The sequence below is a fragment of the Heterodontus francisci genome, unplaced genomic scaffold (assembly GCF_036365525.1).
Source record: "Heterodontus francisci isolate sHetFra1 unplaced genomic scaffold, sHetFra1.hap1 HAP1_SCAFFOLD_188, whole genome shotgun sequence".
In the NCBI taxonomy this organism is placed as follows: Eukaryota; Metazoa; Chordata; class Chondrichthyes; order Heterodontiformes; family Heterodontidae; genus Heterodontus; species Heterodontus francisci.
Window position 1 is genome coordinate 2059480 of NW_027140635.1, and position 26890 is coordinate 2086369.

The 26890-nt window shown below is 46.1% G+C and overlaps 1 protein-coding gene across 1 annotated transcript in view; it reads right to left on the reverse strand.

Moving 5' to 3' along the window:
• Positions 1 to 2616: 2616 nt before the first annotated feature.
• Positions 2617 to 26890, reverse strand: part of LOC137360368 (probable G-protein coupled receptor 139) — a 191365-nt gene continuing 167091 nt past the window's right edge. The window contains exons 4-5 of the mRNA XM_068025832.1: positions 3401 to 3523; positions 2617 to 2729 (exon numbers count right to left, since the gene is read on the reverse strand). Of these exons, the coding sequence (XP_067881933.1) occupies positions 2617 to 2729; positions 3401 to 3523 (236 nt within the window). The remainder of the gene's footprint in view (positions 2730 to 3400; positions 3524 to 26890) is intronic.

Consider the following 26890-nt stretch of genomic DNA (forward strand, 5'->3'; position numbering starts at 1 on the left):
TGGAAAGCTGCCACATTGTGATTGAAAGCGAGTGCCATTGTCCACATCAATTGATCTTGTAGACAGAATCCACTAGGAATTATGAGATAAGGCAAAACACAGGATCCAATTTACATAATTCTCATTACTTAGTGGGTGAGAGACTAACTTATACCCAAGTTATCTAAGTTTTGATAATCCACTGTTTCAAATGCAAATATTAAAAATGTAAATGCATCGAAACAATATCTATTGGATCTAGTCTAGACCTTAATTGGCTTTGTGCACATTATTCTTTCATATATAGTGGGTGGGTGGGGGGTTGGAATAATCAATACTGGCTATCCAACTATAAATGTTATTCTTCCAGGTAATAAATTAAAACACTCTGAAATATTAATCTGCCATTACAGTCTATATTAGTCAACCTAATAGCTAGTGTTCCTTGAATGAAGTATTCCTCTGATTCCAAAGTCTAGTCCCAAAGGGCGGGTGTTCTGTTCCATGCGAGTAAATAGAGAGTTGGCTATCAGTAGAAATGTTCGGTTCAAGTCAAAACCAATTTGAAGACATTAAACGGTGTAGCATTATTAATGCAATATTTCCCCATCAAATATAAATAATTTCAATCAAGTTATAATGGCTGTAGAAGTAATGTTTGATTTTCAAAAGTAAGCCTTTGCTCCATTATTGACCAATACTTCTTTCACAGTCGCAGACAAGTAACATTGCAGAGAGAAAACCATCTGTGAGCTTAACTAAAAAAAAGTATATAAACCTTGTACATGGAGGAATAGACATGATATTCAGTGGCTCTTTTCCCAGATAATGCAGTGCCTCTGGAATACATTGTCAGCTGGTGTGGTGGGTACTGAATTTCTCAGCTGCTTCAAGAGGGAGCTCTATCAGTTCCTGACTGTAAGAAAGATTGTGTCATAAAGAAGGTACGTTTGTTTATAGGTCCATGTGATCTCCTGGAAAGGTTTTTGAGTGCCAGGGCAGCAGGGCATTGGAGAGGAAATTTACTGAGGTTTGTCCCCACATTGTCCCAGGGCTTTTATGTTTTTTGCCACTCCTAGTAGATTTCGATGTGAGTTAGGGAAAGGGTAGAAGCGTTTAGCCATGATTGCCCAGAATAATGTGGGTGGCTCACCCCTACACTTGTGGGCTTATCTTGTCTTCCTTCGGCGCCGCAGCAGAGTTTGGGAACTCTCTGAAATAGTATTACTGATGCAGATTTCCCAAATGCACTACTAATTGCCGGTCCCATGAGCTGGTGATATCTTGATGTGGGACAGTCTTGATGAGCCAACTAGTCTTCCTACATCATTTTCATAAGTTCATAAGGTAGAAATTTCCCTCTATGTCTACTCAGAATTCACATAGACCTGAATTTAACAAATGCTGCAATGACTTCCTTCCTGAATATTGTAGATGAAGAAGTAAGTAGCAGAGGATCTAAAACAGACACAAGTTGGTTATAATCACTGACAGCGCCATGTCTGGGTTTATAAACTGTCTGCTAATGCAAGAATAATGTGGGTGGCTCACCCTACACTTGTTGACTTATCTTGTCTTCCTTAGGCGACCTAGCAGAGTTTGGGAACTCTCTGACATAGTATTACTGATGCAGATTTCCCAAATGCACTACGAATTGCCTTTCCCATGAGCTGGTGATATTGTTTTCCTTTTAATCTACATTTTTTTGTCTGTTTCAAATGTATGTTTGATATTTTAGGGTCAGGTTAGGCATGAAAAGAAATGAAGGGACTCGGATCCGGGTCGGGTTTGGGTTGGCTGTTGTTAGGTCGGGCCCGTGTCGAGTTTTAATGTCATCCCCGAGCCAGGCTTTATTTCGTGGATCACTATGTGCAGGGGGAAGGGGAAAGGTGTCTGGGCATCACTTCAAAGCAACCAATGTTCAATCACTGTTGTCAGACTTCTCCTGTTACAAGCTGCTTCACAGTACAGTATCAGCACCACATGGTCAGCTTTCGCTGTGGTCTCCAATTCTGCCTGAAGATGACACAGGGGAGTGACTGGTACTACAGAGCCATATCTCTGTGTGGACTCCCGGTCTGGCTGGTGACACAGGACAGTGACTGGCACGACAGAGCCAACTCTCAATGTGGACTCCCGGTCTGGCTGGTGACACAGGGCAGTGACTGGCACGACAGAGCCACGTATCAGTGTGGACTCCCGGTCTGGCTGGTGACACATGGCAGTGACTGGTACGACAGAGCCACGTATCTGTGTGGACTCCCGGTCTGGCTGGTGACACAGGGCAGTGACTGGCACGACAGAGCCACGTATCAGTGTGGACTCCCGGTCTGGCTGGTGACGCAGGGCAGTGACTGGCACGACAGAGCCAACTCTCAATGTGGACTCCTGGTCTGGCTGGTGACACAGGGCAGTGACTGGCACGGCAGAGCCAACTCTCAATGTGGACTCCTGGTCTGGCTGGTGACACAGGGCGGTGACTGGCACGACAGAGCCACGTATCAGTGTGGACTCCCGGTCTGGCTGGTGACGCAGGGCAGTGACTGGCACGACAGAGCCAACTCTCAATGTGGACTCCTGGTCTGGCTGTTGACACAGGGCAGTGACTGGCATGGCAGAGCCAACTCTCAATGTGGACTACTGGTCTGGCTGGTGACACAGGGCAGTGACTGGCACGACAGAGCCATGTATCAGTGTAGGCTCCAGGTCCGGCTGCTGACACAGGGCAGTGGGAGGGAAATATGGAAAATCTGTAAAAGAGGAGAAGGCTTTTGTCATCCACCAATGTGGTAGGAAAGAAGAAGGTTGATCCCAGGGTAAATGTTACTTTCCTGTATCGAAAGGGGATCCCCACACCGATGACAAACCCACACAGCCTTCAATTCAACTTGCTCGTCCATTACCAATACCCACTATTCAAAAACACAGGAGAGCTTTCAAGACTGAAACGAGTCCATAGAAAGTTGACGTGTTCATCGAAGCATTATCCAATCGCTGTTTGGTCTCTGTAGAGCAGAGTGCATTGTGGGTAGCCAATACCATGTATTAAGTTGGAAAAAGTACAAGTATATGTCTATTTCATCCAGAAGGAATGTTTGGAACCCTCTCCATGAAAAGGGAGGAGGGGGAAGAACAGGTGTTGCATCATCTGACAATTGCATGAGATGTTTTTTTTTTGTGGGAAGAGGAGTGATTGGGGAATTGATGGAGGAGTAAACTAGGGCGTCACAGAGTGAATGGTCCCTTTGGATTGTTGAAAGGGGAAGAAAGGGAATGATGCCTTTGGTGGTCACATGGCGCTGGAGGTGGCAGAAATTGCAGAAAATCATCGAATGTGAAGGTGTTGCTGTGGAAAGTGCGAACTGGATCATGGTTCTGGTAGTGATGAGGAGGGATGCGGGCGTAATTGCAGGTAACGAGCCTGGAGAAGGGAACACTTCAGCTGAGTAAAAATAGAAGCCAATTCGGAAACGATGGTATGGAAGGTCGCATTGTTGGAACTGCTGCGACAGAAATGCAGTTCCCTGGAGAAGGCAATAGAGACCTGACAGGAAGGAGGATGGGAGAGGTAGGGGAGCATAATTAATTGAAATCCATTTGCCACAGTTTTGCCCATTCACCTAATGTATCAATATCACTTTATAGTTTTATTCTTCCATCTACACTGCTTGCAATGCTGTACTGTGTCATTGGCAAATTTGCATGTGTAACTGTTTATCCCAACATCTAAGTTGTCAATGAAGACAATGAATAACTGATTCCCAATATGTGAGAAAACTAGTTATATTCTGCCAGTTAGAGTAGCTGGACATTACCCCGACCCTCTAATTCCTGCTGCTCAGCCACATTCATAACCAGGTCAACAATTTGAGAACAATCCAATGATCTACTTCGACAGCCGTTTATGAGGGACTCAGAAATCATAGAAAAAATATGACCCATAGTCCCCATGTCATGAAGTCATCAGAGCCACCCAACTATACATACCTAATGCCTTATGGAATCCATTTAAATAGGATTAATATTTAGCAGGTCTGGCAGCATCTGTGAAGAGTGAAACAAAGTTAAAGCTTCAGGTCTGTCCAGCATCCGCAGTATTTTGCTTTGATTCATAGATATTTCCCTGTCCATTATATTAGTCACCGCTTTAAAAAAGTCAGCCAGATTTGCCAGGCTTGACTTATCCTGAACAAATCCATGCCGTCTGTCTCTGATCAGATGAAAGATATCAAGGTGTTCAGCCACTGTATCCTTAATTATAGACTCCAGTAATTTCTCAACAGTAAACGTTAGGCTAACTAGCCTTTAATTTCACTATTACCCTTTATCACCTTTTTTAAGGCCTTTCAATCACCATAAAACACGAGCTAGATCACTCCTTTCAAGCCAGAAGTGTCTAACCTTTTTGCGTGAGGAGCCACATACATTTTTGACATACATGGGGGCGGTGGTGGGGAGTAGGTAGTGAGCAAATTTCAGAAAGATAAAGGCATTAGAATATTTTTATGCAATTTTGATTAATAGTAAAATATTTTTGAGAACAATCTTGAAATGAGAAGACTAACTTCTTAACTTACTTTTACGTCACAATCTTGAACACAGATTTAGAGAGATACCTACCATTGCTTTTTTGCATACCCATGTTGATTATGTCTGGCTGAACACCAGATGTAACGATGCAGCTATTCTGGGCAGATGTCCATCTGTCAAGAGTGATACTGATTGCTCTCCTACCCCCCTCCATACTTTTTCACTGTCAGACTCTCTGGTTGGAACTTTATTTTAGGGCACAGACCCTGCCATGTGGCTTAAAAGTTGGGAGCGAGCGCACCTTTGCCCAGCTTGGGAGCCATGCAGCGATTTTATGTGGTCCAGGCCCTGAATTTGCCTTGAGAATGATTAGATTAGATTAGAGATACAGCACTGAAACAGGCCCTTCGGCCCACCGAGTCTGTGCCGAACATCAACCACCCATTTATACTAATCCTACACTAATCCCATATTCCTACCAAACATCGGCATTTCTGAGGCAGGAAGTCCAGCCTGCATGAGCTGCCAGCCAATCCGGGAGCCTGCAGCTCCTCAGTCCCACCTGTCCCTATATTTCCCTACCACCTACCTATACTAGTGACAATTTATAATGGTCAATTTACCTATCAACCTGCAAGTCTTTTGGCTTGTGGGAGGAAACCGGAGCACCCGGAGAAAACCCACGCAGACACAGGGAGAGCTTGCAAACTCTACACAGGCAGTACCCGGAATCGAACCCGGGTCCCTGGAGCTGTGAGACTGCGGTACTAACCACTGCGCCACTGTGCTGCCCAAAGAATTCGGCATTTCTGAGGCAGGAAGTCCAGCCTGCATGAGCTGATAGCCAATCAGGGAGCCTTCAGCTCCTCATTCCCAGCAGCGCTACCGGGAGCAGTGGCCACTGCGGGAATGCACCCAGTTTCAGGAGGATCAAGAGCGCTGGTGCGGAAAATCGGAAGTGTGGTTTTAGGATTTACCAGGGAAATCAGATGGAGGGTGGGTGGGGTCAATAAGGAGGATGGTGGGAAATGCACTAGCAGAAAAAGCAGGACCTGCCTTCCATGAGGCACAGGGTGCTCCATCAGGAGGGCCACTCCCTCAGGCCTGCAAGGTGGCTACCTGGTATTACTGGGCATTTACTAGCTGACAAAGTGCACACACGCCTCTGGTAATATACCAACAGTAGTTGCAGAAGGCCTTTAAGTTGCAATTAATTGGCCACTTTAGAGCATCAATTGGCCTGGGGGCGGCGGGCCCTCTGTCACCTTCCCACCTTCGCTGCTCGAAAAATTGCCACGGAGGTGGGAAGGTGACGGAAACGGCACCCCCAGCCTCGTGCGCAATTTCACCACATTCCCAACCCCCTGTGCCAGCACGCTCCCTCAAGGGGCATACGTTTTTGTCCTCTGTGTCTATGTGTCTGTGTCTCACTCTCTCTGTCTTGCCCCTCTACTTTATGTCAGGTCAGATATCATCTGCGGTTAGGGTAACAGAACTTGCTTTGCATGTTAATACAATTTCTCCTGAAATATATAATGTTACAGATGAAAACTTTTAGCAAATACAGAGCCAGGGAAAAGGGGCGGCACAGTGCAGTGCAGGAAAGGGATCAATGTCCTGGTGTAGTCTGGCAATGCGAGTACAGTGCAGGAACAGGATCAATGTCTTGATGTGGTAAGGCAATGTGAGTGCAGTGCAGGAACAGGATCAATGTCCTGATGTAATTTGGCAATGTGAGTGCAGTGCAAGAACAGGAACAATGTCTTAATGTATTATGGCAAGGCGAGTGCAGTGCAGGAATAGGATCAATGTCCTGCTGTAGTCTGGCAATGCGAGTGCAGTGCAGGAACTGGATCAATGTCCTGATGTAATAAGGCAATACGAGAGCAGTGCAGGAACAGGATCAATATCCTGATGTAGTCTGGCAATGTGAGTGCAGTGCAGGAACAGGATCAATGTCCTGATGTAGTCTGGCAATGTGAGTGCAATGCAGGAATATGTTCAATGTCCTGATGTATTATGGCAATGTGAGAGCAGTGCAGGAACAGGATCAATGTCCTGATGTCGTATGGCAAGGCGAGTGCAGTGCAGGAGCAGGATCAATATCCTGATGCAGTATGGCAACATGAGTGCAGTGCAGGAACAGGATTAATGTCCTGATGTAGTATGGCAAGGTGTGTGCAGAGCAGTAACAGGATCAATATCCTGATGCAGTATGGCAACATGAGTGCAGTGCAGGAACAGGATTAATGTCCTGATGTAGTATGGCAAGGTGTGTGCAGAGCAGTAACAGGATCAATATACTGATATAGTCTGGCAATGTGAGTGCAGTGCAGGAACAGGATCAATGTCCTGATGTAGTCTGGCAATGTGAGTGCAATGCAGGAACAGGATCAATGTCTTGATGTGGTAAGGCAATGTGAGTGCAGTGCAGGAACAGGATCAATGCCCTGTTGTAATATGGCAATGTGAGTGCAGTGCACGAATAGGTTCAATGTCCTCATGTAATATGGCAATGCGAGTGCAGTGCAGGAACAGGATCAATATCCTGATGCAGTATGGCAAGGCGAGTGCAGTGCAGGAACAGGATCAATGTCCTGATGTAATAAGGCAAGGTGAGTGCAGTGCAGGAACAGGATCAATGTCCTGATGTAGTATGGCAATGCGAGTGCAGTGCAGGAACAGGAGCAATATCCTGATGTCGTATGGCAAGGCGAGTGCAGTGCAGGAGCAGGATCAAAGTCCTGATGTAGTATGGCAAGGTGTGTGCAGTGCAGGAACAGGATCAAAGTCCTGATGTAGTATGGCAATGCGAGTGCAGTGCAGGAACAGGATCAATGTCCTGATGTAGTATGGCAATGCGAGTGCAGTGCAGGAACAGGAGCAATGTCTTTATGTAATGATTAGATTAGAGATACAGCACTGAAACAGGCCCTTCGGCCCACCGAGTCTGTGCCGAAAATCAACCAACCATTTTTTACACTAATCCCATATTCCCAACAAACATCCCCACCTTTCCCTATATTTCCCTTCCACCTACCTATACTAGTGACAATTTCTGACGGCCAATTTACCTATTAACCTGCAAGTCTTTTGGCAGGAAACCGGAGTAACCGGAGAAAACCCACGCAGACACAGGGAGAACTTGTAAACTCCACACAGGCAGTACCCGGAATCGACCCGGGTCCCTGGAGCTGTGAGGCTGCGGTGCTAACCACTGCGCCACTGTGCCGCCCGTAATATGGCAATGCGAGTGCAGTGCAAGAACAGGATCAATGCCCTGATGGAAGATGGCAATGTGAGTGCAGTGCAGGAACAGGATGTATGTCCTGATTTAAAACGGCAATGCGAGAGCAGTCCAGGAAGAGGATCAATATCCTGATGTGGGATGGCAATGTAACTGCAGTGCAGGAACAGGATCAATGTCCTGATGTAGTATGGCAATGTGAGTGCACTACAGGTACAGGATCAATGTCCTGATGTAGTATGGCAAGGTTTGTGCAGTGCAGGAAAGGGATCAATGTCCTGGTGTAGTCTGGCAATGCGAGTACAGTGCAGGAACAGGATCAATGTCTTGATGTGGTAAGGCAATGTGAGTGCAGTGCAGGAACAGGATCAATGTCCTGATGTAATTTGGCAATGTGAGTGCAGTGCAGGAACAGGAACAATGTCTTAATGTATTATGGCAAGGCGAGTGCAGTGCAGGAATAGGATCAATGTCCTGCTGTAGTCTGGCAATGCGAGTGCAGTGCAGGAACTGGATCAATGTCCTGATGTAATAAGGCAATACGAGAGCAGTGCAGGAACAGGATCAATATCCTGATGTAGTCTGGCAATGTGAGTGCAGTGCAGGAACAGGATCAATGTCCTGATATAGTCTGGCAATGTGAGTGCAATGCAGGAATATGTTCAATGTCCTGATGTATTATGGCAATGTGAGAGCAGTGCAGGAACAGGATCAATGTCCTGATGTCGTATGGCAAGGCGAGTGCAGTGCAGGAGCAGGATCAATATCCTGATGCAGTATGGCAACATGAGTGCAGTGCAGGAACAGGATTAATGTCCTGATGTAGTATGGCAAGGTGTGTGCAGAGCAGTAACAGGATCAATATCCTGATGCAGTATGGCAACATGAGTGCAGTGCAGGAACAGGATTAATGTCCTGATGTAGTATGGCAAGGTGTGTGCAGAGCAGTAACAGGATCAATATACTGATATAGTCTGGCAATGTGAGTGCAGTGCAGGAACAGGATCAATGTCCTGATGTAGTCTGGCAATGTGAGTGCAATGCAGGAACAGGATCAATGTCTTGATGTGGTAAGGCAATGTGAGTGCAGTGCAGGAACAGGATCAATGCCCTGTTGTAATATGGCAATGTGAGTGCAGTGCACGAATAGGTTCAATGTCCTCATGTAATATGGCAATGCGAGTGCAGTGCAGGAACAGGATCAATATCCTGATGCAGTATGGCAAGGCGAGTGCAGTGCAGGAACAGGATCAATGTCCTGATGTAATAAGGCAAGGTGAGTGCAGTGCAGGAACAGGATCAATGTCCTGATGTAGTATGGCAATGCGAGTGCAGTGCAGGAACAGGAGCAATATCCTGATGTCGTATGGCAAGGCGAGTGCAGTGCAGGAGCAGGATCAAAGTCCTGATGTAGTATGGCAAGGTGTGTGCAGTGCAGGAACAGGATCAAAGTCCTGATGTAGTATGGCAATGCGAGTGCAGTGCAGGAACAGGATCAATGTCCTGATGTAGTATGGCAATGCGAGTGCAGTGCAGGAACAGGAGCAATGTCTTTATGTAATGATTAGATTAGAGATACAGCACTGAAACAGGCCCTTCGGCCCACCGAGTCTGTGCCGAAAATCAACCAACCATTTTTTACACTAATCCCATATTCCCAACAAACATCCCCACCTTTCCCTATATTTCCCTTCCACCTACCTATACTAGTGACAATTTCTGACGGCCAATTTACCTATTAACCTGCAAGTCTTTTGGCTTGTGGGAGGAAACCGGAGTAACCGGAGAAAACCCACGCAGACACAGGGAGAACTTGTAAACTCCACACAGGCAGTACCCGGAATCGACCCGGGTCCCTGGAGCTGTGAGGCTGCGGTGCTAACCACTGCGCCACTGTGCCGCCCGTAATATGGCAATGCGAGTGCAGTGCAGGAACAGGATCAATGCCCTGATGGAAGATGGCAATGTGAGTGCAGTGCAGGAACAGGATGTATGTCCTGATTTAAAACGGCAATGCGAGTGCAGTGCAGGAACAGGATCAATGCCCTGTTGTAATATCGCAAGTTGAGTGCAGTCCAGGAAGAGGATCATTATCCTGATGTGGGATGGCTATGTGACTGCAGTGCAGGAACAGGATCAATGTCCTGATGTAGTATGGCAATGTGAGTGCACTACAGGTACAGGATCAATGTCCTGATGTAGTATGGCAAGGTTTGTGCAGTGCAGGAACAGGATCAATATCCTGATATAATATGGCAATGTGAGTGCAGTGCACGAAAAGGTTCAATGTCCTCATGTCATATGGCAATGCGAGTGCAGTGCAGGAACAGGATCAATATCCTGATGTAGTATGGCAAGGCGAGTGCAGTGCAGGAACAGGATCAATGTCCTGATGTAGTATGGCAATGTGAGTGCAGTGCAGGAACAGGATCAATATCCTGATGTATTATGGCAATGCGAGTGCAGTGCAGGAACAGGATCAATGCCCTGATGGAAGATGGCAATGTGAGTGCAGTGCAGGAACAGGATGTATGTCCTGATTTAAAACGGCAATGCGAGTGCAGTGCAGGAACAGGATCAATGCCCTGTTGTAATATCGCAAGTTGAGTGCAGTCCAGGAAGAGGATCAATATCCTGATGTGGGATGGCTATGTGAGTGCACTACAGGTACAGGATCAATGTCCTGATGTAGTATGGCAAGGTTTGTGCAGTGCAGGAACAGGATCAATATCCTGATATAATATGGCAATGTGAGTGCAGTGCACGAAAAGGTTCAATGTCCTCATGTCATATGGCAATGCGAGTGCAGTGCAGGAACAGGATCAATATCCTGATGCAGTATGGCAAGGCGAGTGCAGTGCAGGAACAGGATCAATGTCCTGATGTAGTATGGCAATGTGAGTGCAGTGCAGGAACAGGATCAATATCCTGATGTATTATGGCAATGCGAGTGCAGTGCAGGAACAGGATCAATGACCTGATGGAAGATGGCAATGTGAGTGCAGTGCAGGAACAGGATGAATGTCCTGATTTAATAGGGCAATGCGAGTGCAGTGCAGGAACAGGATCAATGCCCTGATGTAGTCTGGCAATGTGAGAGCAGTGCAGGAACAGGATCAATGCCCTGATGTAGTATGGCAATGTGAGTGCAGTGCAGGAACAGGATTAATGCACTGATGTAGTATGGCAATGTGAGTGCAGTGCAGGAACTGGATCAATGTCCTGATGTAGTATAGCAATGTGAGTGCAGTCCAGGAAAAGGATCAATATCCTGATGTATTATGGCAATGTGAGTGCAGTGCAGGAATCGGTTCAATGTCTTGATGTAGTATGGCATTGTGAGTGCAGTGCAGAAACTGGATCAATGTCCTGATGTAGTATGGCAATGTGAGAGCAGTGCAGGAATAGTTTCAAAGTCCTGATGTAGTATGGCAATGCGAGTGCAGTGCAGGAACAGGATCAATATCCCGATGTAGTATGGCAATGTGAGTGCAGTGCAGGAAAAGGATCAATGTCCTGATGTAGTATGACAAGATGAGTGCAGAGCAGGAACAGGACCTATATCCTGATGTAGTATGGCAATGTGATTGCAGTGCAGGAACAGGATCAATGTCCTGATGTTGTATTGCAAGGTGAGTGCAAAGCAGGAACAGGATCAATGCCCTGTTTGATTATCGCAAGTTGAGTGCAGTCCAGGAAGAGGATCAATATCCTGATGTATTATGGCAATGTGACTGCAGTACAGGAACAGCTTCAATGTCCTGATGTAGTATGGCAAGGCGAGTGCAGTGCAGGAACAGGATCAATATCCTGATGTAGTATGGCAATGTGAAAGCAGTGCAGGAATAGGTTCAATGTCCTGATGTAGTATGGCATTGTGAGTGCAGTGCAGGAACTGGATCAATGTCCTGATGTAATATGGCAATGCGAGTGCAGTGCAGGAACAGGATCAATATCCTGATGTAATATGGCAATGTCAGTGCTGTGCGGGAACAGGATCAATGTCCTGATGTAATATGGCAATGTGAGTGCAGTGCAGGAACAGGATCAATAACCTGATGTAATATGGCAATGTGAGAGCAGAGCAGGAACAGGATCAATGCCCTGTTGTAGTATGACAAGTTGAGAGCAGTACAGGAAGAGGATCAATATCCTGATGTAGTATGGCAAGGCGAGTGCAGTGCAGGAACAGGATCAATGTTCTGATGTAATAAGGCAAGGTGAGTGCAGTGCAGGAGCAGGATCAATGTCCTGATGTAGTATGGCAATGTGAGAGCAGAGCAGGAATAGTTTCAAAGTCCTGATGTAGTATGGCAATGCGAGTGCAGTGCAGGAACAGGATCAATATCCCGATGTAGTATGGCAATGTGAGTGCAGTGCAGGAAAAGGATCAATGTCCTGATGTAGTATGACAAGTTGAGAGCAGTACAGGAAGAGGATCAATATCCTGATGTAGTATGGCAAGGCGAGTGCAGTGCAGGAACAGGATCAATGTTCTGATGTAATAAGGCAAGGTGAGTGCAGTGCAGGAGCAGGATCAATGCTCTGATGTAATACGGCAATGTGAGCGCAGTGCAGGAACAGGATCAATGTCCTGATGTAGTATGGCAATGTGAGTGCAGTGCAGGTAAAGGATCAATGTCCTGATGTAGTATGGCAAGGTGTGTGCAGTGCAGGAACAGGATCAATATCCTGATATAGTATGGCAACGTGAGTGCAGTGCACTAATAGGTTCAATGTCCTCATGTAATATGGCAATGCGAGTGCAGTGCAGGAACAGGATCAAAGTCCTGATGTAGTATGGCAAGGTGTGTGCAGTACAGGAACAGGATCAAAGTCCTGATGTAGTATGGCAAGGTGTGTGCAGTGCAGGAACAGGATCAATATCCTGATATAGTATGGCAACGTGAGTGCAGTGCACGAATAGGTTCAATGTCCTCATGTAATATGGCAATGCGAGTGCAGTGCAGGAATAGGATCAATATCCTGAATTAGTATGTCAATGTGAGTGCAGTGCAGGAACAGGATCAATATCCTGATGTTGTATGGCAAGGCGAGTGCAGTGCAGGAACAGGATCAATGCCCTAATGTAAGATGGCAATGTGAGTGCAGTGCACGAATAGGTTCAATGTCCTCATGTAATATGGCAATGCGAGTGCAGTGCAGGAACAGGATCAATATCCTGATGTAGTATGGCAAAGCGTGGGCAGTGCGGGAACAGGATCAATGTCCTGATGTCGTATGGCAATGCGAGTGCAGTGCAGGAACAGGATCAATGTCCTGATGTAGTCTGGCAATGTGAGTGCAATGCAGGAATAGGTTCAATGACCTGATGTATTATGGCAATGTGAGTGCAGTGCAGGAACAGGATCAGTGTCTTGATGTAGGATGGCAATGCGAGTGCAGTGCAGGAACAGGAGCAATGTCTTTATGTAGTATGGCAATGTGAGTGCAGTGCAGGAACAGGATCAATATCCTGATGTAGTATGGCAATGCGAGTGCAGTGCAGGAACAGGATCAATGACCTGATGTAAGATGGCAATGTGAGTGCAGTGCAGGAACAGGATGAATGTCCTGATTTAATAGGGCAATGCGAGTGCAGTGCAGGAACAGGATCAATGCCCTGATGTAGTCTGGCAATGTGAGTGCAGTGCAGGAACAGGATCAATGCCCTGATGTAGTATGGCAATGTGAGTGCAGTGCAGGAAAAGGATCAATATCCTGATGTATTATGGCAAGATGAGTGCAGTGCAGGAACAGGATCAATGTCCTGATGTAGTATGGCAATGTGAGTGCAGTGCAGGAACAGGATCAATGTCTTAATGTAGTATGGCAATGTGAGTGCAGTGCAGGAAAAGGATCAATATCCTGATGTAGTGTGGCAAGGCGAGTGCAGTGCAGGAACAGGATCAATGTCCTGATGTAGTATAGCAATGTGAATGCAGTCCAGGAAAAGGATCAATATCCTGATGTATTATGGCAATGTGAGTGCAGTGCAGGAATAGGTTCAATGTCTTGATGCAGTATGGCATTGTGAGTGCAGTGCAGGAACTGGATCAATGTCCTGATGTAGTATGGCAATGTGAGAGCAGAGCAGGAATAGTTTCAATGTCCTGATGTAGTATGGCAATGCGAGTGCAGTGCAGGAACAGGACCTATATCCTGATGTAGTGTGGCAATGTGATTGCAGTGCAGGAACAGGATCAATGTCCTGATGTTGTATTGCAAGGTGAGTGCAGAGCAGGAACAGGATCAATGCCCTGTTTGATTATCGCAAGTTGAGTGCAGTACAGGAAGAGGATCAATATCCTGATGTATTATGGCAATGTGAGTGCAGTGCAGGAATAGGTTCAATGTCCTGATGTAGTATGGCATTGTGAGTGCAGTGCAGGAACTGGATCAATGTCCTGATGTAATATGGCAATGTCAGTGCTGTGCAGGAACAGGATCAATGTCCTGATGTAATATGGCAATGTGAGTGCAGTGCAGGAACAGGATCAATGTCCTGATTTAGTATGGCAATGTGAGTGCATTGCAGGAACAGCTTCAATGTCCTGATTTAGTATGGCAATGTGAGAGCAGTGCAGGAATAGGTTCAATGTCCTGATGTAGTATGGCAATGTGAGTGCATTGCAGGACCAGGAATAATGTCCTGATGTAGTGTGGCAATATGAGTTTAGTGCAGGAACAGGATCAATATCCTGATGCAATATGGCAATGTGAGTGCAGTGCAGGAACAGGATGAATGTCCTGATTTAATACGGCAATGCGAGTGCAGTGCAGGAACAGGATCAATGCCCTGATGTAGTATGGCAATGTGAGTGCAGTGCAGGAACAGGATCAATGCCCTGATGTAGGATGGCAATGTGAGTGCAGTGCAGGAACAGGATTAATGTCCTGATGTAATTTGGCAATGTGAGTGCAATGCAGGAACAGGATCAATGTCTTGATGTGTTATGTCAATGTGAGTGCAGTGCAGGAACAGGAACAATGTCCTTATGTATTATGGCAAGGCGAGTGCAGTGCAGGAACAGGATCAATTTCCTGATGTAGTGTGGCAATGCGAGTGCAGTGCAGGAACTGGGTCAATGTCCTGATGTAATCAGGCAATACGAGAGCAGTGCAGGAACAGGATCAATGTCCTGATGTTGTATGGCAAGGTGAGTGCAGAGCAGGAACTGGATCAATACCCTGTTGTAATATCGCAAGTTGAGTGCAGTGCAGGAAGAGGATCAATGTCCTGATGTATTATGGCAATGTGAGTGCAGTGCAGGAACATCTTCAATGTCCTGATGTTGTATGGCAAGTCAAGTGCATTGCAGGAACAGGATCAATATCCTGATGTAGTATGGCAATGTGAGAGCAGTGCAGGAAGAGGATCAATGTCCTGATGTGGTATGGCAATGTGAGTGCAGTGCAGGAACAGGATCAATGTCCTGATGTAATTTGGCAATGTGAGTGCAGTGCAGGAACAGGATCAATGCCCTGATGTACTATGGCAATGTGAATGCTGTGCAGGAACAGGATCAATGTCCTGATGTAATTTGGCAATGTGAGTGCAGTGCAGGAACAGGATCAATGTCTTGATGTGGTATGGCAATGTGAGTGCAGTGCAGTGACAGGAACAATGTCTTTATGTAATATGGCAATGTGAGTGCAGTGCAGGAACAGGATCAATGTCCTGAAGTAATATGGCAGTGTGAGTGCAGTGCAGGAACAGGATCAATACCCTGATGTAGTATGGCAATGTGAGTGCAGTGCAGGAACAGGATCAATGCCCTGATGTAGTATGGCAATGTGCGTGCAGTGCAGGAACAGGATCAATGTCCTGATGGAATTTGGCAATGTGAGTGCAGTGCAGGAACAGGATCAATGCCCTGATGTAGTATGGCAATGTGAGTGCAGTGCAGGAACAGGATCAATGCCCTGATGTAGTATGGCAATGCGAGAGCAGCGCAGGAATAGGTTCAATGTCCTGATGTAGTATGGCATTGTGAGTGCACTGCAGGAACCGGATCAATGTCCTGATGTAATATGGCATTGTGAGTGCAGTGCAGGAACTGGATCAATGTCCTGATGTAATATGGCAATGTGCGTGCATTGCAGGAACAGGATCAATGTCCTGATGAGGTATGGCAATGTGAGTGCAGTGCAGGAACAGGGACAATTTCTTTATGGAATATGGCAATGTGAGTGCAGTGCAGGAACAGGATCAATGTCTTGATATAGTTTGGCAATGTGAGTGCAGTGCAGGAACAGGATCAATGTCCTGATGAAATATGGCAATGTGAGTGCAGTGCAGGAACAGGATCAATGTCCTGATGTAGTATGACAAGGTGAGTGCAGAGCAGGAACAGGATATGTATCCTGATGCAGTATGGCAATGTGATTGCAGTGCAGGAACAGGATCAATGTCTTAATGTACTATGGCAATGTGAGTGCAGAGCAGGAACAGGATGAATGTCCTGATTTAATACTGCAATGCGAGTGCAGTGCAGGAACAGGATCAATGCCCTGATGTAATTTGGCAATGTGAGTGCAGTGCACTAACTGGTTCAATGTCTTGATGTGGGATGGCAATGTGAATGCAGTGCAGGAAAAGGATCAATTTCCTGATGTAGTATGACAAGTTGATTGCAGAGCAGGAACAGGATCTATATCCTGATGTGGTATGGCAATGTGATTTCAGTGCAGGTACAGGATCAATGTCCTGATGTTGCATGGCAAGGTGAGTGCAGAGCAGGATCAGGATCAATGCCCTGTTGTAATATGGCAATGTGAGCGCAGTGCAGGAACAGGATCAATATCCTGATGTAGTATGGCAATGTGAGAGCAGTGCAGGAGGAGGTTCAATGTCCTGATGTAGTATGGCAATGCGAGTGCAGTGCAGGAACTGGATCAATGTCCTGATGTAATATGGCAATGCGAGTGCAGTGCAGGAACAGGATCAATATCCTGATGTAGTATGGCAATGTGAGTGCAGTGCAGTAAAAGGATCAATGTCCTGATGTAGTATGGCAATGTGAGTGCAGTGCAGGAACAGGATCTATATCCTGATGTAGTATGGCAACGTGAGTGCAGTGCAGGAACAGGATCAATGTCCTGAGTTTGTATGGCAATGTGAGTGCAGTGCAGGAACAGGATCAATATACTGAAGCAGTATGGCAATGTGAGTGCAGTGCAGGAACAGGATCAATGTCCTGATGTAGTATGGAAATGTGAGTGCAGTGCAGGAACAGGATCAATATCCTGATGTAGTATGGCAATGTGAGTGCAGTGCAGGAACAGGATCAATGCCCTGATGTAATACGGCAATGTGAGCGCAGTGCAGGAACAGGATCAATGTCCTGATGTAGTATGGCAAGCTGAGTGCAGTGCAGGAACAGGATCAATGCCCTCAGGTAGTATGGCAATGTGAGTGCAGTGCAGGTAAAGTATCAATGTCCTGATGTCGTATGGCAAGCTGAGTGCAGTGCAGGAACAGGATCAATTTCCTGATGAAGCATGCAAGGTGAGTGCAGATCAGGATCAGGATCAATTCCCTGTTGTTATATCGCAAGTTGAGTGCAGTCCAGAAAGAGGATCAATATCCTGATGTAGTATGGCAATGTGAGTGCAGCGCAGGAACAGGATCAATGTCTTTATGTAATATGGCAGTGTGAGTGCAGTGCAGGAACAGGATCAATACCCTGATGTAGTATGGCAATGTGAGTGCAGTGCAGGAACAGGATCAATGTCTTGATGTGGTATGGCAATGTGAGTGCATTGCAGGAACAGGAACAATGTCTTTATGTAGTATGGCAATGTGAGTGCAGTGCAGGAACAGGATCAATGTCCTGATATAATATGGCAATGTGAGTGCAGTGCAGGAACAGGATCAATGCCATGATGTAGTATGGCAATGTGAGTGCAGTGCAGGAACAGGATCAATGCCCTGATGTAGTATGGCAATGTGAGAGCAGCGCAGGAATAGGTTCAATGTCCTGATGTAGTATGGCATTGTGAGTGCAGTGCAGGAACCGGATCAATGTCCTGATGTAATATGGCATTGTGAGTGCAGTGCAGTAACTGGATCAATGTCCTGATGTAATATGGCAATGTGCGTGCATTGCAGGAACAGGATCAATGTCCTGATGAGGTATGGCAATGTGAGTGCAGTGCAGGAACAGGAACAATTTCTTTATGGAATATGGCAATGTGAGTGCAGTGCAGGAACAGGATCAATGTCTTGATATAGTATGGCAATGTGAGTGCAGTGCAGGAACAGGATCAATGTCCTGATGAAATATGGCAATGTGAGTGCAGTGCAGGAACAGGATCAATGTCCTGATGTATTATGACAAGGTGAGTGCAGAGCAGGAACAGGACATGTATCCTGATGCAGTATGGCAATGTGATTGCAGTGCAGGAACAGGATCAATGTCTTAATGTACTATGGCAATGTGAGTGCAGTGCAGGAACAGGATGAATGTCCTGATTTAATACGGCAATGCGAGTGCAGTGCAGGAACAGGATCAATGCCCTGATGTAGTATGGCAATGTGAGTGCAGTGCAGGAACAGGAACAATGTCTTTATGTAATATGGCAATGTGAGCGCATTGCAGGAGCAGGATCAATGTCCTGATGTAATTTGGCAATGTGAGTGCAGTGCATTAACAGGTTCAATGTCTTGATGTGGGATGGCAATGTGAGTGCAGTGCAGGAACAGGAACAATGTCTTTATGTATTATGGCAAGGCGAGTGCAGTGCAGGAACAGGATCAATGTCCTGATGTACTATGGCAATGCGAGTGCAGTACAGGAACTGGATCAATGTCCTGATGTAATAAGGCAATACGAGAGCAGTGCAGGAACAGGATCAATATCCTGATGTAGTATGGCAATGTGAATGCAGTGCAGGAAAAGGATCAATGTCCTGATGTAGTATGACAAGTTGATTGCAGAGCAGGAACAGGATCTATATCCTGATGTAGTATGGCAATGTGATTTCAGTGCAGGAACAGGATCAATGTCCTGATGTTGCATGGCAAGGTGAGTGCAGAGCAGGAACAGGATCAATGCCCTGTTGTAATATGGCAATGTGAGCGCAGTGCAGGAACAGGATCAATATCCTGATGTAGTATGGCAATTTGAGAGCAGTGCAGGAAGAGGTTCAATGTCCTGATGTAGTATGGCAATGCGAGTGCAGTGCAGGAACTGGATCAATGTCCTGATGTAATATGGCAATGCAAGTGCAGTGCAGGAACAGGATCAATATCCTGATGTAGTATGGCAATGTGAGTGCAGTGCAGTAAAAGGATCAATGTCCTGATGTAGTATGGCAATGTGAGTGCAGTGCAGGAACAGGATCTATATCCTGATGTAGTATGGCAATGTGAGTGCAGTGCAGGAACAGGATCAATGTCCTGAGTTTGTATGGCAATGTGAGTGCAGTGCAGGAACAGGATCAATATACTGAAGCAGTATGGCAATGTGAGTGCAGTGCAGGAACAGGATCAATGTCCTGATGGAGTATGGCACTGTGAGTGCAGTGCAGGAACAGGATCAATGTCGTGATGTAGTATGGAAATGTGAGTGCAGTGCAGGAACAGGATCAATATCCTGATGTAGTATGGCAATGTGAGTGCAGTGCAGGAACAGGATCAATGCCCTGATGTAATACGGCAATGTGAGCGCAGTGCAGGAACAGGATCAATGTCCTGATGTAGTATGGCAAGCTGAGTGCAGTGCAGGAACAGGATCAATGCCCTCAGGTAGTATGGCAATGTGAGTGCAGTGCAGGTAAAGTATCAATGTCCTGATGTAGTATGGCAAGCTGAGTGCAGTGCAGGAACAGAATCAATTTCATGATGAAGCATGGCAAGGTGAGTGCAGATCAGGATCAGGATCAATGCCCTGTTGTTATATCGCAAGTTGAGGGCAGTCCGGAAAGAGGATCAATATCCTGATGTAAGATGGCAATGTCAGTGCAGTGCAGGAACTGGATCAATATCCTGATGTAGTATGGCAAGGTGAGTGCAGTGCAGGAATAGGTTCAATGTCCTGATGTAGTATGGCATTGTGAGTGCAGTGCAGGAACAGCTTCAATGTCCTGATGTGGTATGGCAATGTGAGTGCAGTGCAGGAACAGGATCAATATCCTGATGTAATTTGGCAATGTGAGTGCAGTGCAGGAACAGGATCAATGCCCTGATGTACTATGGCAATGTCAATGCTGTGCAGGAACAGGATCAATGTCCTGATGTAATTTGGCAATGTGAGTGCAGTGCAGGAACAGGATCAATGTCTTGATGTGGCATGGCAATGTGAGTACAGTGCAGTGACAGGAACAATGTCTTTATGTAATATGGCAATGTGAGTGCAGTGCAGGAACAGGATCAATGTCTTGATGTAGTATGGCAATGTGAGTGCAGCGCAGGAACAGGATCAATGTCTTTATGTAATATGGCGGTGTGAGTGCAGTGCAGGAACAGGATCAATACCCTGATGTAGTATGGCAATGTGAGTGCAGTGCAGGAACAGGATCAATGTCTTGATGTGGTATGGCAATGTGAGTGCAGTGCAGGAACAGGAACAATGTCTTTATGTAGTATGGCAATGTGAGTGCAGTGCAGGAACAGGATCAATGTCCTGATATAATATGGCAATGTGAGTGCAGTGCAGGAACAGGATCAATGCCCTGATGTAGTATGGCAATGTGAGTGCAGTGCAGGAACAGGATCAATGCCCTGATGTAGTATGGCGATGTGAGAGCAGCGCAGGAATAGGTTCAATGTCCTGATGTAGGATGGCATTGTGAGTGCAGTGCAGGAACCGGATCAATGTCCTAATGTAATATGGCATTGTGAGTGCAGTGCAGGAACTGGATCAATGTCCTGATGTAATATGGCAATGTGCGTGCATTGCAGGAACCGGATCAATGTCCTGATGAGGTATGGCAATGTGAGTGCAGTGCAGGAACAGGAACAATTTCTTTATGGAATATGGCAATGTGAGTGCAGTGCAGGAACAGGATCAATGTCTTGATATAGTATGGCAATGTGAGTGCAGTGCAGGAACAGGATCAATGTCCTGATGAAATATGGCAATGTGAGTGCAATGCAGTAACAGGATCAATGTCCTGATGTAGTATGACAAGGTGAGTGCAGAGCAGGAACAGGATATGTATCCTGATGCAGTATGGCAATGTGATTGCAGTGCAGGAACAGGATCAATGTCTTAATGTACTATGGCATGTGAGTGCAGTGCAGGAACAGGATGAATGTCCTGATTTAATACGGCAATGCGAGTGCAGTGCAGGAACAGGATCAATGCCCTGATGTAGTATGGCAATGTGAGTGCAGTGCAGGAACAGGAACAATGTCTTTATGTAATATGGCAATGTGAGCGCATTGCAGGAACAGTATCAATGTCTTAATGTAGTATGGCAATGTGAGTGCAGTGCAGGAACAGGATCAATATCCTGATGTAATATGGCAATGTGAGTGCAGTGCAGGAACAGGATCAAAGCCCTGATGTCGTATGGCAATGTGAGTGCAGTGCAGGACCAGGAACAATGTCTTTATGTAATATGGCAATGTGAGCGCATTGCAGGAACAGGATCAATGTCTTAATGTAGTATGGCAATGTGAGTGCAGTGCAGGAACAGGATCAATATCCTGATGTAATATGGCAATGTGAGTGCAGTGCAGGAACAGGATCAATGCCCTGATGTAGTATGGCAATGTGTGTGCAGTGCAGGAACAGGATCAATGCCCTGATGTAGTATGGCAATGTGAGTGCAGTGCAGGAACAGGATCAATGTCCTGATGTAATTTGGCAATGTGAGTGCAGTGCATTAACAGGTTCAATGTCTTGATGTGGGATGGCAATGTGAGTGCAGTGCAGGAACAGGAACAATGTCTTTATGTATTATGGCAAGGCGAATGCAGTGCAGGAACAGGATCAATGTCCTGATGTACTATGGCAATGTGAGTGCAGTGCAGGAACTGGATCAATGTCCTGATGTAATAAGGCAATACGAGAGCAGTGCAGGAACAGGATCAATATCCTGATGTAGTATGGCAATGTGAATGCAGTGCAGGAAAAGGATCAATGTCCTGATGCAGTATGACAAGTTGATTGCAGAGCAGGAACAGGATTTTTATCCTGATGTAGTATGGCAATGTGATTTCAGTGCAGGAACAGGATCAATGTCCTGATGTTGCATGGCAAGGTGAGTGCAGAGCAGGAACAGGATCAATGCCCTGTTGTAATATGGCAATGTGAGAGCAGTGCAGGAAGAGGTTCAACGTCCTGATGTAGTATGGCAATGCGAGTGCAGTGCAGGAACTGGATCAATGTCCTGATGTAATATGGCAATGCGAGTGCAGTGCAGGAACAGGATCAATATCCTGATGTAGTATGGCAATGTGAGTGCAGTGCAGTAAAAGGATCAATGTCCTGATGTAGTATGGCAATGTGAGTGCAGTGCAGGAACAGGATCTATATCCTGATGTAGTATGGCAATGTGAGTGCAGTGCAGGAACAGGATCAATGTCCTGAGTTTGTATGGCAATGTGAGTGCAGTGCAGGAACAGGATCAATATACTGAAGCAGTATGGCAATGTGAGTGCAGTGCAGGAACAGGATCAATGACCTGATGGATTATGGCACTGTGAGTGCAGTGCAGGAACAGGATCAATGTCGTGATGTAGTACGGAAATGTGAGTGCAGTGCAGGAACAGGATCAATATCCTGATGTAGTATGGCAATGTGAGTGCAGTGCAGGAACAGGATCAATGCCCTGATGTAATACGGCAATGTGAGCGCAGTGCAGGAACAGGATCAATGTCCTGATGTACTATGGCAAGCTGAGTGCAGTGCAGGAACAGGATCAATGCCCTCAGGTAGTATGGCAATGTGAGTGCAGTGCAGGTAAAGTATCAATGTCCTGATGTAGTATGGCAAGCTGAGTGCAGTGCAGGAACAGGATCAATTTCCTGATGAAGCATGGCAAGGTGAGTGCAGATCAGGATCAGGATCAATGCCCTGTTGTTATATCGCAAGTTGAGTGCAGTCCAGAAAGAGGATCAATATCCTGATGTAATATGGCAATGTCAGTGCAGTGCAGGAACTGGATCAATGTCCTGATGTAGTATGGCAAGGTGAGTGCAGTGCAGGAATCGGTTCAATGTCCTGATGTAATATGGCAATGTGAGTGCAGTGCAGGAACAGGATCAATATCCTGATACAGTATGGCAATGTGAGTGCAGTGCACGAATAGGTTTAATTGTCCTGATGTAGTATGTCAATGCGGGTGCAGTGCAGGAACTGGATCAATGTCCTGATGCAATAAGGCAATACGAGTGCAGTGCAGGAACAGGATCTATATCCTGATGTAGTATGGCAATGTGAGCGCAGTGCAGGAACAGGATCAATGACCTCATGTAGTATGGCAATGTGAGTGCACTGCAGGAAAAGGATCAATGCCCTGATGAAGCATGGCAAGGTGAGTGCAGATCAGGATCAGGATCAATGCCCTGTTGTTATATCGCAAGTTGAGTGCAGTCCAGAAAGAGGATCAATATCCTGATGTAATATGGCAATGTCAGTGCAGTGCAGGAACTGGATCAATGTCCTGATGCAGTATGGCAAGGTGAGTGCAGTGCAGGAATCGCTTCAATGTCCTGATGTAATATGGCAATGTGAGTGCAGTGCAGGAACAGGATCAATGTCCTGATTTAATACGGCAATGCGAGTGCAGTTCAGGAACAGGATCAATGCCCTGATGTAGTATGGCAATGTGAGTGCAGTGCAGGTACAGGATCAATGTCTTGCTGTAGTCTGGCAATGTGAGTGCAATGCAGGAATAGGTTCAATGTCCTGATGTATTATGGCAATGTGAGTGCTGTGCAGGAACAGGATCAATGTATTGATGTAAGATGGCAATGTGAGTGCAGTGCACGGAAAGGGTCAATGTCCTGATGTCGTCAGGCAATGTGAGTGCAATGCAGGAACAGGTTCAATGTAATGATGTATTATGGCAATGTGAGTGCTGTGCAGGAACAGGATCAAAGTATTGATGTAAGATGGCAATGTGAGTGCAGTGCAGGAACAGGAGCAATGTCCTGATGTAGTATGGCAAGGCGAGTGCAGTGCAGGAACAGGATCAATGTCCTGATGTAGTCTGGCAATGTGAGTGCAGTGCAGGAACAGGATCAATATCCTGATGTAGTATGGCAATGTGAGTGCAGTGCAGGAAACGGATCAATGCCTGTTGTAGTATGACTAGGTGAGTGCAGTGCAGGAACAGGATCTATATCCTGATGTAGTATGTCAATGCGGATGCAGTGCAGGAACAGGATCAATGACCTGATGTAATAAGGCCATATGAATGCAGTGCAGGAACAGGATCAATATCCTGATGTAGTATATCAATGCGGATGCAGTGCAGGAACAGGATCAATGACCTGATGTAATAAGGCAATACGAATGCAGTGCAGGAACAGGATCAATATCCTGATGTAGTTTGACAATGTCAGTGCAGTGCAGGAACTGGATCAATGTCCTGATGTATTATGGCAAGGTGAGTGCAGTGCAGGAACAGGATCAATGCCCTGATGTAATACGGCAATGTGAGCGCAGTGCAGGAACAGGATCAATGTCCTGATGTAGTATGGCAAGCTGAGTGCAGTGCAGGAACAGGATCAATGCCCTCATGTAGTATGGCAATGTGAGTGCAGTGCAGGTAAAGTATCAATGTCCTGATGTAGTATGGAAAGCTGAGTGCAGTGCAGGAACAGGATCAATGTCCTGATGAAGCATGGCAAGGTGAGTGCAGATCAGGATCAGGATCAATGCCCTGTTGTTGTATCGCAAGTTGAGTGCAGTCCAGAAAGAGGATCAATATCCTGATGTAATATGGCAATGTCAGTGCAGTGCAGGAACTGGATCAATATCCTGATGTAATATGGCAATGTCAGTGCAGTGCAGGAACTGGATCAATGTCCTGATGTATTATGGCAAGGTGAGTGCAGTGCAGGAATCGGTTCAATGTCCTGATGTAATATGGCAATGTGAGTGCAGTGCAGGAACAGGATCAATGTCTTGATGTAGTATGGCAATGCGACTGCAGTGCAGGAAAAGGATCAATATCCTGATGTATTATGGCAAGGTGAGTGCAGTGCAGGAACAGGATCAATGCCCTGATGTAGTGTGGCAATGTGAGTGCAGTGCAGAAACAGGATCAATGTCTTGATGTAGTATGGCAATGTGAGTGCAGTGCAGGAAAAGGATCAATATCCTGATGTAGTATGGCAAGGCGAGTGCAGTGCAGGAACAGGATCAATGTCCTGATGTAGTATAGCAATGTGAGTGCAGTCCAGGAATAGGTTCAATGTCTTGATGCAGTATGGCATTGTGAGTGCAGTGCAGGAACTGGATCAATGTCCTGATGTAGTATGGCAATGTGAGGCAGTGCAGGAGCAGGATCAATGTCCTTATATATTATGGCAATGTGAGTGCTGTGCAGGAACAGGATCAATGTCCTGATGTAATTTGGCAATGTGAGTGCAGTGCAGGAACAGGATCAATGTCTTGATGTGGTATGGGAATGTGAGTGCAGTGCAGGAACAGGAACAATGTCTTTATGTAATATGGCAATGTGAGTGCAGTGCAGGAACAGGATCAATGTCTTGATGTAGTATGGCAATGTGAATGCAGTGCAGGAACAGGATAAATGTCCTGATGTAATCTGGTAATGTGAGTGCAGTGCAGGAACAGGATCAATGTCTTGATGTAGTATGGCAACGTGAATGCAGTGCAGGAACAGGATCAATGTCCTGATGTAATCTGGCAATGTGAGTGCAGTGCAGGAAAAGGATCAATGTCCTGATGTGGTATAACAAGGTGAGTGCAGAGCAGGAACAGGATCTGTATCCTGATGTAGTATGGCAATGTGAGTGCAGTGCAGGAACAGGTTCAATGTCTTGATGTGGGATGGCAATGTGAGTGCAGTGCAGGAACAGGAACAATGTCTTTATGTATTCTGGCAAGGCGAGTGCATTGGAGGAACAGGATCAATGTCCTGATGTACTATGGCAATGCGAGTGCGGTGCAGGAACTGGATCAATGTCCTGATGTAATAAGGCAATACGAGAGCAGTGCAGGAACAGGATCAATATCCTGATGTAGTATGGCAATGTGAATGCAGTGCAGGAAAAGGATCAATGTCCTGATGTAGTATCACAAGTTGATTGCAGAGCAGGAACAGGATCTATAGCCTGATGTAGTATGACAATGTGATTTCAGTGCAGGAACAGGATCAATGTCCTGATGTTGCATGGCAAGGTGAGTGCAGAGCAGGAACAGGATCAATGCCCTGTTGTAATATGGCAATGTGAGCGCAGTGCAGGAACAGGATCAATATCCTGATGTAGTATGGCCATGTGAGAGCAGTGCAGGAAGAGGTTCAATGTCCTGATGTAGTATGGCAATGTGAGTGCAGTGCAGGAACTGGATCAATGTCCTGATGTAATATGGCAATGCGAGTGCAGTGCAGGAACAGGATCAATATCCTGATGTAGTATGGCAATGTGAGTGCAGTGCAGAAAAAGGATCAATGTCCTGATGTAGTATGGCAATGTGAGTGCAGTGCAGGAACAGGATCTATATCCTGATGTAGTATGGCAATGTGAGTGCAGTGCAGGAATAGGATCAATGTCCTGAGTTTGTATGGCAATGTGAGTGCAGTGCAGGAACAGGATCTATATACTGAAGCAGTGTGGCAATGTGAGTGCAGTGCAGGAACAGGATCAATGTCCTGATGGAGTTTGGCACTGTGAGTGCAGTGCAGGAACAGGATCAATGTCGTGATGTAGTATGGCAATGTGAGTGCAGTGCAGGAACAGGATCAATATCCTGATGTAGTATGGCAATGTGAGTGCAGTGCAGGAACAGGATCAATGCCCTGATGTAATATGGCAATGTGAGCGCAGTGCAGGAACAGGATCAATGTCCTGATGTAGTATGGCAAGCTGAGTGCAGTGCAGGAACAGGATCAATGCCCTCATGTAGTATGGCAATGTGAGTGCAGTGCAGGTAAAGTATCAATGTCCTGATGTAGTATGGAAAGCTGAGTGCAGTGCAGGAACAG